Source organism: Dipodomys merriami, unplaced genomic scaffold, assembly GCF_024711535.1.
Source record: "Dipodomys merriami isolate MVZ:Mamm:240054 unplaced genomic scaffold, mDipMer1.0.p SCAF_45, whole genome shotgun sequence".
NCBI classification, from domain to species: Eukaryota; Metazoa; Chordata; class Mammalia; order Rodentia; family Heteromyidae; genus Dipodomys; species Dipodomys merriami.
Window position 1 is genome coordinate 5,558,226 of NW_027206013.1, and position 13,086 is coordinate 5,571,311.

General features: G+C 43.0%; 1 protein-coding gene across 7 annotated transcripts in view; it reads right to left on the bottom strand.

Moving 5' to 3' along the window:
* The window catches only part of Depdc5 (DEP domain containing 5, GATOR1 subcomplex subunit), a 136,470-nt gene that overhangs the window by 35,761 nt on the left and 87,623 nt on the right, over positions 1-13,086 (bottom strand). For 4 of the 7 annotated variants that reach the window (XM_069994469.1, XM_069994466.1, XM_069994465.1 and 1 more), the window contains 2 exons: positions 6,256-6,364; positions 2,378-2,443 (listed from right to left, as the gene is read on the bottom strand). In XM_069994469.1, the coding sequence (XP_069850570.1) occupies positions 2,378-2,443; positions 6,256-6,364 (175 nt within the window). The remainder of the gene's footprint in view (positions 1-2,377; positions 2,444-6,255; positions 6,365-13,086) is intronic. The other 3 variants (XM_069994470.1, XM_069994468.1, XM_069994467.1) reach the window with 1 other exon arrangement.

Genomic DNA, 13,086 nt, shown 5'->3' on the forward strand with positions numbered 1-13,086 from the left:
GATCCTCAGATCTCAGCCTCCTGAGTAGCTAGAATTACAGGCATGGGCCACTGGCATCCAGCAACATCTTTCTTTTAAAGGGCTCACTGCATACTCTGAATGTCCAGGTCCTGGATAAGGGTGGAGAGGAGACAGAAGGAATAGGGAATAGACCCTAGCAGGAAGAGATGCATTCAACTGACATTATAATTTGTTTTATGTTAAATTCGAATCTCAATCTAAAACTGCTCACAAGGGAGTCTCTCAGGAAGCAAAAGACGAAAGACATCAATCTAAGTCTGTTTCAAACCAAAAATAGTATGTCTCCTACATTTAGAGATGAGAGAGGCTTAGAATAGAACTCGGAGGTCCTGGTGGGAATGGAGGGTGTGGCCTGGGGCTAGGCAGCTCATGGGTCACAGGGAGCTGTAAACATCAAGATACCTGAAGACCTGCACAGACAGGCAGGGCAACCTCTGATCTAAGAAAAGCAAGTTTCCATGATTAACTTTAACCCTCCCACTATAGATGGGCAGCGTGGTATGGAGCTTCAGCAGTCCCTGGTGAGCATCCTTTGACTAGCTCCTATCTTAGTTTTCTCATCTGCAAAACAGAATGATAATATCTGTGGCCTTATAGGTTGTTATAAAGATTTTGTCTGCAAAATATCATCATAGTGAATACTCAATAGGTGTTAATTTCCCCCTTTTTTTTTTTTTTGGTCCGGTCGTGGGGCCTGACCTTTAAATCCAGGGATGCTGTCCCTTGGCTCTTCAGCTCAAGGCTAGCACTCTACCACTTGAGCCTCAGCGCCATTTCTGGTTTTTTTCTTTTTTGCTTATGTGGTGCTGAGGAATCGAACCCAGGGCCTCAGGCATGCAAGGCAAGTGCTCTACCACTGAGCCACTTTCCCAACCCTAATTTCCCTTTTTTTGTGGTTTGAATTCAACGTCTTTTGCTTTTTGCATTGGTTATTTTTGAGAACAGATCTTGAGTTATGCCTAAATTGCCTGAACTGTGATCCTCTTATTTGTGCTTCCCTTTGTCACTGGGATGACAGGCATGTGCTACTGCATTCAGTCACTGTGCTTCTCTTGTAGCTTGGGGTAGCAGGCACTCAGAAATATATTCAGTCATTGCTTGAGATGGAGCCTCTTGCTTTTATGCCTGGGCTGACTTCAAACTTCCATCCCTGATCTCCCTCTCCCAAGTAGCTATGGCTTGAGCCATGGTGCCTGGCACCCTGCCTGACTGCACGTAAATTCTTTCCACTATGCAGATGTCTAAAAATGGCTCATGGTAACTAAGTCAATTTCATATACACTAAGAGGCTTCAATAAAGGAAGGAAGACCTGTTTCTATTCACCAAGGATCTGTCAAAACAGTAATTACTAATGCTAATTACAGAGTGAGTCCTGAGTCAAATCTGTGAGGCCTGGATTTAAAGCTCTACACTGTACTGTAGAAAACAGAATCTTTAGCTGGTGGCTCACGCCTGTACTCCTAGCTACTCAGGAGGCTGAGATCTGAGGATCCAGGTTCAAAGCCAGCCTGGGCAGAAAAGTTCATGAGACTCTTATTTCTAATAAACCACCAGAAAACCAGAAGTGACGCTGTGGCTCAAGCAGTAGAGTGCTCTCGCCTTGAGCTGAAGAGCGCAGAGACAGTGCCCAAGCCTAGAGTTCAAGCCCCATGACTGACAAAAAACAAAAACAAAAAACAGTATCTTTGTCCCTCAATTTCTTCATTTGAAAAATTAGCATCACACATTTACTTCTCTCACAGGATAGGCTCTGAAAAGAAATGAAATAACACACACGTTTGACACATAGTAAGTGAAGGCTCTTAAAGATCTGGTCCAAATATTTTCTTTGACAAACGAGTTAAGTGAAGCATAGCAGGCAGGCAAGCAAACTATCCTCAGTTATATACTGTTAGCCTATGATAGAGCACCCGCCTATTTATAAATGCTGGCTGTTTTTCACCACTTCCTGCCACACTGTTATAAATGTATCTGGTTGTACCAGGAGGAGAAAACTGAGTGTTTGTCCCTAAGTACACATGTCTCATGTTGCTTATGAAACCTTCAAGGGAAGATAATGATGTGGTGAGATTCATGGCACCAGGCAAACCATCCACACAGTGGCAATGAAGAAATACTGGGTTCAACACCAGTGTGATCCTTTGCTTTTTTGCATGAATCTCTTCCATTACCCTTGTCGCTGTGAATGACATGGAAGCAAATATACACCACAGACACCACATTCCATTTCGGCTGGCCCTCAAGCTCCAGATTCAACCCAATTCCATCTGCTCAGTGATGAACAGAAGGCCAGCTTGTGGCTTCTGCCAAGGGGCCCAGCATGCACAGGCTGCAGAGTCATGGGATTTGACTAACCTGAGGGTAGAAGGCGGACGATGCTGTGCGTGGGCTGCGGACAAACTCCATAAAGAAGGCCCCATCCTGAAGTCAGAGGAGGAGGAAGTGACAATAGCAGCAACAGCAGCAGCAGCAGCAACAGCAGGTGCAAGGCAGTGAAGAAGTGGAGTACGTACAGTGGTTAACCATCAGGGGAAGGGCAGGGAGGGTGTGAAAAAAAATAGACAAATAAATGAATAAAAACAAGGAAGGAAGGAGAGAAACAAGAACATAAGAGGGATATCAAGAAAAGGAAGGAAAGAAAAAAGATAGAAGGAGAAGGTGAGAAAGAGGAAGGGGAGGAAAAGAAAGAGAACAAGAGAGAGGGGAAGGAAGGAAGGAAAAGAAAGAGAAAGGAATGGAGGAAGAAGGAAGGAAAAGAGAAAAGAAGGAAGGAAGGAAGGAGGGAAGGAAGGAAGGAAGGAAGGAAGGAAAGAAGGAAGGAAGATAGGAAGGAAGGAAATAGTGAAAGAAAGGAAGGTAGGCAAGAAGGGAAAGAGAAAGGAAGAAAGAAAGGAGGGAAGGGAAGGAGATAGAGAAGGAGAGAAATAGGAAGGAAGGAAGAACAAAGACAGGAAGGAAGAGAAAGAGAAGAAAGAAAAAGAAAAGGAAAGGAAAGGAAAGAAAGGAAGGAAGGGAGAGAGAGAGAAGGGAAGAAGGAAGGAAGGATGGAAGGAAGGAAGGGAGGGAAGGAGGGAGGGAGGGAGGGAGGGAGGGAAGGAGGGAGGGAGGATTTATCCAGAGATAATATCCAAATGCAAAGCATGAGAAGGGACTCACACCTTCCCTGATAGAACATCCCACTTTGTGGGAGAAAGTACTTGGGTGAGAAGGTGTGTCCAAGCTCTCTCCATTCTGCCAGGAGTGTGGCTTGGATGCTTTTATCCTCTCGCATAGCTCTGAAATTCTTTCAGATCTATGGCAAGGAAGAGGGTATGACTACAGAGCAGCTTGGCAGGGAAGGCAGGATAAAGGTTGCAGTGGCAACATCCTGGCCTCCCGCCTGGCTGAGTATGCAGCAGCCCTCTAGGAAAGAAACTGAGGCCTAAGGGTACTTCTGCCTGTTACTGCAGCCAGCGGGGAGAAGAGGATTCAATGCAGCAAGAAGTCCCGCTTAATCTTCTGAGCACACAGAGGGTACAGAGGCAGGTATACCTTCTCCTCTGCTTGTGTAATAAAATCACAAAGCCGAGACATCTAAAATGTTAAGGGCTCAAGCACTGATGTGAGGGGCTTCCTGAAATGACTTCCAGTCTACTCACTGGTGGCATCCATAGTTACATGTTAGAAACAAAAACGACACTGAGAACTTTGCCAAAGATCTCCCCCTTCAAAATCTTTTTTACTTGGTACGCTGAAATTCAGAGGTGGCACTTGTCCAAGGTCCCTGTCCTGCAACTTTTCTTTGGTTGGAAATCTGAAACCTTCGAGGGCTTGTTTTGAATAACTTTGCTGTCATTTCCCATCAGCCATTGCAAATGAAAGTAAGAAACTGTGGAGAGGCATGGTTGTGGGGATGCAGATGCAGGTTCTCCTCCTCCATCCATCTAACAGGAAGTGTTGGCTGCAGACAGGGCAAGGTATTTCTGAGCCTTAAGCCGGTAGGGCATCTCATAGAACTTTAGCTTCTGCCTCCCTGAACTTGGAAGTATACATCTAGTCCTATGTATAGGTTTCAGGGCTCAATTGGAGTATCAGGAGAATGTTCTCTAACCTAATATTTGGTATCCAGTACATTGCAAACTCTCTATAATTCCTCTATTTGTCTATCTTGGAATTATGTCTAGTCCTAAGAGATGATCATGAGCAGAGGTTTTAAAAAAAAAAAAAAGCTTGTGGACAGCACACACAGATTCAATGATTACTTTGATTCCTGTCCCTTCTGTGCCAGAACATGAAACAACAGAAGTGCTGATGGTGCTGAGAGTTATATACATATGAATGAGGTAAAGTGAAAAAAATACAACATTATCTGCACACAGACTTTTGCTTTAATGACACTCCGTAGAGAAGGGACCAACAAACTACAGCCTGTAGGCCAGGTCTGGCCAGTATTTGTTTTTTACAGCCTGTGAGCAAAGAATAGATGTCTAGAACCTATACAACAAATTCAGTTTTGCCTCTTTGCCACAAAGCCTGAAATACTTACTCAAGTTTGCTGACCTCTGTTCTACAGACTCTTTAAGACCACCTGAAACCTTCATTTGATAATTTTCTTCAGATTTTTCACCCCTCCAACTAATCATGTGATTCTAGCAATTTATGCTAAAACTAAGGAAATGATCAGATACAGTCAAGTAATTATTATAAAGAAGCTCATTCCTTATAATTACAAACTATCCCTTATATTACAAGTAGTATTAACTAATACACTGTAGATTATACTTTACAGAGTTGACAAATTAGCTTTAAAATGAGAAACTATCAACATTTTTAACAAAAAAAGTTCTAAATGAAAGTATTATTCATATTATGAAACAGTTTTATTTTCTTTTGGTGGTGCTTGTGATTGAATGTAGGGCCCTGAACATGATAAATGAGCATTCTACCACTGACTTACACACTCAGCCCACAACTATTTTTAAAAACCTACTTTTAAAACTATTTTTGGAGGCTATAGATTTTAGCTCAGTAATAAGAGTGCTTGCCTAGCTTGTGCCAGGCCCTGGGTTTAATCACTAACACTGAAAAAGATAAATTGTACTTTTGAAAAATATTTAATGTGGTGGGAAACTTTTATGACATATGAATAAAATAAATACAAGGATGGATACATCATTTGACTACAATTTTAAATATAAAATACATGCACTAAATCTCTTTCATCTCCCAGAAGTAGGGACCAGATAAGCGAATGGACAGTTAGCACACCCTACCCTCTCACACAGCACAATGATCTGAGTCTGGATTTCTCAGCAGATAGAACTGAAAGAGACAAGACTATTGGTCTTATAAGACACCAAAAAACTGCCCTACAGTTTTTTGCCACTGTACTGTGCTTGGCATTATAGAGGCCTAAAGTCTCAGAGGTTTTTTTTCTTTTTCACCTTGCTTTCCAATAATGCTTACAGTTTGACTATATTCTTCCATCGAAGAAAACTGATAGTGTAGGTGGGATGGGAGGAAAAAAGTAGGAGAGAGTGAAGGAGTGACATTGTTCAAAAAGAAAGGTATTACCTGACTTATATAACTGTAACCCCTCTGTACATCACTTTTATAATAACAATTTTCTTAAAAAAAGAAAACTGATAGGAATTCTACTATCAAAGAAGAGTAAACTCTTGTGTAAGGAGCCTCAGTATCTTCCTACTCCCCTCTAGGAAAGGAAATAATGACATTGAAGAAAAACCAGATGGTCAGTTTCCAAGTGCAAGGGAGGTCTCAGGTCTGAACCAACAGAGTTTAGCTCGACTGCTCTATATCTGTACTTAATTAGAAGTTAGCTATGAACTACTATGAACAAGAAAGTTCCTCAAGGGCTGGGAAGTTGGCTCAGTGGTAGAAGTGCTTGTCTTGCATGCCTGAGGCCCTGGGTTCGATTCCTCAGCACCACATAAGCAAAAGGAAAAAAGCCGGAAGTGGTGCTGTGGCTCAAGTGGTAGAGCGCTAGCCTTGAGCTGAAGAGCTGAGGGACAGCGTCCAGGCCCAGAGTTCAGGCCCCATGACCGGACCCCAAAAAAAAAAAAAAAAAGAAAGTAAACGCAGAGACAGAACCTTAAAAGGGTCTGTGTTATAATACATCCAAAGCTTTGGAACAATCAATCCTGGATTTGGATGGCAATCCATTCTACCTCTGCATTGGGTCCCTGAGATCACATGTCAATCCTCCCCACCTCCCATGAAGTGACTTCCTTTACCTTTCGTGGGCTGTCCACGTAGGTGGGAGTCATGGCAACGCTGCTGTTCTCCACTGGCTGGGTGGCACTCTTCCCACCATGAGCAGCTGCCTGCTGTTCTCCTAGGCACCTGAGGAAAGAAACACGTAACTATAGCTTGTTGACAGACCCCTGGAAAAGGATCTACGTTACCCAACATGGAGACAGCTCTATTGTCATCCTTGGAACCCACATTCTGCCTTGTTTCTCCTCCAGGCCCTACGTAATAACCTTCATTTCATTAAGCTATCCTCCACAATCAATCAGAAAACAACTCAATTTAGAAAGCATTGTAGGCTAGACGCAGTGGTCTATTCCTGTAGTTTCAGCATCTCAGAAAGCTAAGGTAAGATGATTACTTGGGCCTAGGAGTTTGAGGACAGCCTAGCCATAGAGTGAGGCCCCATCTATCACACACTGCTTTAAAAGGATGTAGTCTGAATGACTCTATCCACAAATACCATTTGTTTAGTTCTAGGGGAAAACCTTATCTCACTTTCTGTTAAATATATCAACAAAAGCACATTCTGAAAATCAGGGCTATATTATTATGCAATATAAACTAAATGCATATGTTAACTATGTATTTTGAAAAGATTCATGTTTCTTCAAACATACATAGTCACACCCCTTTCTTCTCTCCAACATACAAATCTAACAGATATTATGTCATAAAACTAGACAAAAATGTAGGGGGTCGGTGGCTCATGCCTGTAATCCTAGCTACTTAGGAGGCTGAGATCTGAGGATCACGGTTCAAAGCCAGCCCGGACAGGAAACTCTGTGAGACTCTTATCTCCAATAAACCACTAGAAAACTGGAAGTGGTGCTGTAGCTCAAGCAGTAGAGTACTCGCCTTAAGCTGAAGAGCGCAGGGAAAGCACCCAGGTCCAGAGTTCAAGCCCCACAGCAGACCAAAAAAAACAAAACAAAACAAAAACCTAGACAAATATGGTTTTCTTAGGAAATCCCACCCTACCTCAGTCCTGCCGTATGCAAATAATGTACATACTTTCATGTTCACTTTCCATTTTTTCCATTCTAATATTAATTATGAACTATTTTAAGTTAAATTGTTTTAATATATCACTGCATTCTTGTCTGGTAAGTTTCTGAAAGTTCATATGATAATGTTAAAGTGCTTCATTATAATTGCAATATACAGAGCCCTCCCTCAGCACAGAAGACTGGTTCTAAGTTTGCTAGGAGCCTAGAACCTGGGAGGGGTTACCAAAATCTAAGGCTGCTCAATTTCCTTTTATACAACAGTCAAGTATTTATTTGCATAGAATCTCCACATGTTCACTTTTGTTGTTGTTGGTTGTGGGGCTTGAACTCAGAGCATGGGCTCTGTCCTTGAGCCTCTCTGTGCTCAAGGCTAGCATTCTACCACTTGAGTCACAGTGCCACTTCTGGATTTTGAGTGGTTAATTGGAGATTAGAGTCTCACAGAGCCTTTTTTGCCCGGTCTGGCTTCAAACCGTGATCCTCGGATCTCAGCCTCCTGAGAAGTTAGAATTACAGGTGTGAGTCACTGGCACCCAGCTCCACATGGTCTTCCATATACTTTAAGCCATCTTCAGGTTACTTATAATACCTAAAACAATTTAAATGCTATGTAAATTGGTATACTGTATAGTTGAGGGAAAAATTTTTTAAAAGTCAATATATGATTAGTATAGACAACCTTTTTTTCAGAATGCTTTGGATGAATTCACTAATGTAGCACCCACAGACATAGAAGACCAACTAACTTCTGCAGTAGACATTTGAGTTACTACCTAAACCCCCCATGGGGGACTTTTTATTTTGGTAGCTGGGAACATTATAAAAGGAGCTCAGAGCCAGGTGTCAGCATTTCACGCATGTAATACTAGCTACTCATGAAGCTGACATCTGAGCATCAAGGTTCAAAGCCAGCCTGTGAAGGAAAGTCCATGAGAGTCTTATCTCTAATTAATCAGCAAAAAGCCAGATAAGGAGCTGTGGCTCAATAGTAAAGCACTAGCTTAGAGCAAAAAAACTCAAGGTAGTTGCTCTAAGACCAACACACACACACACACACACACACACACACACACACACACGCACACGCACACGCACACGCGCACACACACACGCACGCGCGCACACACACATACATGTTCAGCTGTTGCTCTAAGACCAACACACACACACACACACACACGCTCAGCTGTTGCTCTAAGACCAAAACACACACACACACACACACACACACACACACACACACACACACACACACACACACACACACACGCGCTCAGCTGTCAGTCTGTTCAGGGGCAACCCCAACAGCAGAGCAGCCTTGTCTGGGCTCATGTTCATCCCCTGGACAGCTACAGACCAGTGTGTATGCCCATGTGTATAAAGACAATGATGGTCCGACCCAGGGCATCTTTGATGACTGTGCCAGCTCCAGTGTCAATGTGAGCTCTCCCAAGGCTGTCACTGGGCCTGTGTTACAGATCTGCTTCTCTCTGTGCCTAATCCTGTTTCTTTACTCCCTCTCACACGTGGTGAGCACAAGGACTCTCCTGAATAAATAGCCTACCTGCTAAATTCTGCCTTGGTGTGTTTCCCCAGAAACAAAACTTAATCTGCAACTCTTCTTATCTTCAATTATGACTTTTTTTCATGTGTGCTCACAGGAATGGAACTCAGGGCCTCACGCCTGCTAGGTAAGTACTCTACCACTGGGCTACATCCCTAGCCCAAATTCTAGTACTTTTGTTACCAATCATGAAGTAACCTCACCTCACAAATTATAAAGCTGTTTCCATGGTAACCCGAGTATTTTCCCTTTATTTTTTTTCCCTTGAAATAGAATCTTATTATGTAACTCAGACTAGCCCTAAACTCTCAATGCTGTTTCAGCCTCCCAAGTTCTGAAATTGCAGGTATGTACTATCATGACCAACCTTTATTTTATTTTTGTACACAGGCTGAATTGGGAAGATCAAGGTTTCAGACTAGTCTAGGCAAAAAAAAATTCACAAAACCCAAGTTTCAACAAAAAAGGCTAAGCTTGGTGGCACATGCTTGCCATCCCAGTAAGGGCACAAAGCATAAATAGGAAAATAAAGGATGGGGCCAGCTCTTGGCAAAAAGCAAGAAACTACATTTAAAAAAAAATCGAAGAAAAAGAGATGCACAACCAAGCACCAGTGGCTCACCCCTGTAATCCTAGCTACTCAGGAGGCTGAGATCTGAGGATCGCAGTTTAAAGATATCTCTGGCAAGAAAGTCCATGAGACTCTTATCTCCAATTAACCACCAGAGAACTGGAAGTGGCGCTGTGGCTCAAGTGATAGAGCGTTATCCTTGAGCTGAAGAGCTCAGGGTCAGAGCCCAGGCCCAGAGTTCAGGCCCCATGATGGACAAAATATAAAATAAAAATAAATTTTAAAAAAGGGATGGATGTGTGTGTGTGTGTGAGACAAAATATAAAATAAAAATAAAATTTAAAAAAGGGATGGACGTGTGTGTGTGTGTGTGTGTGTGTGTGTGTGTGTGTGTGTGTGTGTGTGTGTGTGTGTGTGTGTGTGTGTGTGTGTGTGTGTGTGTGTGTGTGTGTGTGTGTGTGTGTGTGTGTGTATGCAAAAGCCAAACAAATTTTTTTTTTTTGGTTCAGTCGAGGGGCCTGAACTCTGGGCCTGGGTGCTGTCCACTTGACCACTTGAGCCACAGCGCCACTTCCAGCTTTTTTTCTTTTTGCTTATGTGGTGCTGAGGAATCGAACCCAGGGCCTCATGCATGCAAAGCAAGCGCTCTACCACTGAGCCACCGTCCCAGCCCATCAACAATTTTTTTTATTATGAAAAAACAGACATTTACAAAAGTGAAGAGGGTAATATAATGAATACTTGTGTATCCGGCCACCAAAATTATATACTTGGAGCCAATCTTGGTTTGTCTATATCCTCTACCTAACAACAATAATTATTTTGAAGTCAATTTCATCATGGTATTACTTTACCCAAATAAAGTGCAGAAAAGCGAAAATAATTTTTTTTTGGTGCTGGTTTGAGGGCTTGAATTCATGGTCTGGGTGCTGTCCCTAAACTTTTCGCTCAATGTCAGCACTCGAGCACTTGACCAGTAGTTCCATTTCCAGCTTTTTGGTAGTTTATTGAAGATAAGCATTTCTCTGATTTGTCTGCAGGGCTGGCTTCAAACTGTGAAATCAGACTTTTAAGTAGCTAGGGTTATAGGCATGAAATACTGGCAACCCGGCTTCTAAAGTAACTTTTAAACCAATATAACCACAAGTTAGAACAAATTATACTATCAAATATTTCCCCAACTGTCTCAAAAAAAATGTTAAGAGCTTGTCCAAAATACGATCTGTTAAGGTCTTACTTTGTAATAATCAGGTCTCACAAGACTCTTTTTGGTTTAAAATTTCTTCTTCATCTCTCCTTAATTTACTGAGGTAAAGAGTTTAGATGTCCTGATTACATGCCTTTATTGTTTGAAGTGTTCCTCTGTGCTCTGTACTTCCTGAGAATTAGATATTATACCTATAGGTCTAGGTAGATTTAAGTCCAATTTTGATGAAGAATTCTTCCTAAATGGTGCTCTGTTCTTCTAGTTGGAGACCCACAATGATGGTGATGTTAGCTGCCACAGAAAATCTTTACTACATGTTTATCCTTTAGAGACTATACAGAGTGATATTCTATCACTCATCCTATATTTATTAGCTAGAATACCTTTTAGACAAGGAATACTTTTTAGAGACTACATGCTTGATTCTTTCTCTTGTCCCATGACACTATACTCTCAGCATGTGTTTCTTCTGCAAGTTCCCCTCCAAGTCACACCCACAAACACACCTTGTGATGCTCTTTAGCACTTCTCAAGGGCTGAGGCAGTGAACCACGACTGGATCAGCAGGAGGAGGAACCCTGGGTATCCCATCCCCTGCAGAAGCGCTATCTGATGCCCACAGCAATCCAGATTTACTGAATTGCCTTCCACGTGCTGACCCACAGACAAGAATCAGAGATTCAGACACAGGTAAAACACTTGTCTTTATAAGCTCCTTATCTACTGGCTCGGGGAAATGGAATGCTATAAAAAGATCTATAGCAATGTACACATGTACACTAAGAACACACAGAATATACGATGCCTTTGGCTGTGAAGTCAGCAGGGGGTGGCTGCGCTGGCTCAGAGGCTGAGCCATATGTCAAAGGTAGATCTTGAAGGATGGGCAGGAGAAAGCCACAGCCTACACTGGAACACATAAAAGCACACAATCTTAGCCGGGCGCTGGTGGCTCACGCCTGTAATCCTAGCTACTCAGGAGGCTGAGATCTGAGGATCGCGGTTCAAAGCCAGCCCGGGCAGGAGAGACCGTGAGACTCCTATCTCCAATAAACCACCAGAAAACCGGAAGTGGCGCTGTAGCTCAAGTGGTAGAGCGCTCGCCTTGAGCTGAAGAGCTGAGGGACAGCGCCCAGGCCCAGAGTTCAAGCCCCACGACCGACAAAAAAAAAACAAAAAAAACAAAAAAAAACAAAAAACAAAAAAAAACAAAAAAAAAAAGCACACAATCTTCACATGATTCTTCAGGGACAGTGACCTGTGTCACATTGCTGGCATGCTGAGTAACACACACACACACACACACACACACACACACACACACACACACACACACACACACACACACACACACACACACACACACACACACACACACACACACACACACACACACACACACACACACACACACACACCAGAGCCAGTCTGGATAGGCATGAACACCTCACCTGTCGGGCTGAACTTGGCTATCACAGGGACAGTGACCTGTGTCACATTGCTGGCATGCTGAGTAACACACACACACACACACACACACACACACACACACACACACACACACACACACACACACACACACACACACACCAGAGCCAGTCTGGATAGGCATGAACACCTCACCTGTCGGGCTGAACTTGGCTATCATCAAGTTATCCTTATCTACTAAAAGCAGAGACAACCACCTGCCAACACCTGCTGTCCAGGCTATTCTCACTGCTGTTAACCAGCAAAGAGCTAAGACTTCAAGACTGTCTTCTACCAGGGTTTGACCAAACACTTGTGCCTACAGTTAAAACTGGAAAGAACCATAAACAGAGTTAGGGTAAAATGATGAGGCTAGAAATACACGTTTTTTGTGTGCTAGTACTGGGGCAGGAACATAGGACCTGATCACTGTCCCTTAGTTTCTTGCTCAAAGTTGGTACTCTACCTCTTGAATATACTCCCACTTCCGGCTTTATTGGTGGTTAACTGGAGATAAGAGTCTCTTGGATTTGTTTGCCCAGATTGGCTCTGAACCTCAATCTTGGCTTTCTAAGCAGCTATGAGTACAGGTTACCAGCATCTGGCTGAGAAACAGATGTTTTTTCCCCCTTTTTTTATTTTTATAATTTTTAAATAGTTGCACAAAGGAGTTGCCATTTATCAAAGCAGTTTATAAATACAATGCATTGGGCTGGGAAGGTGGCTCAGTGATAGAGTGCTTGCCTTGCATGCATGAGGCCCTGGGTTCGATTCCTCAGCACCACATAAGCAGAAAAAGCCAGAAGTGGCACTGTGGCTCAAGTGGTAGAGTGCTAGCCTTGAGCTGAAGAGCTGAGGGACAGTGCCCACGCCCAGAGTTCAGGCTCCACTACCGGACCTCCCCCACACTCCAAAAAAAATACAATGCATCAAGCCGAGCACCAGTGGCTCACGCCTGTAATCCTAACTACTCAGGAGGCTGAGGATCACAGTTCA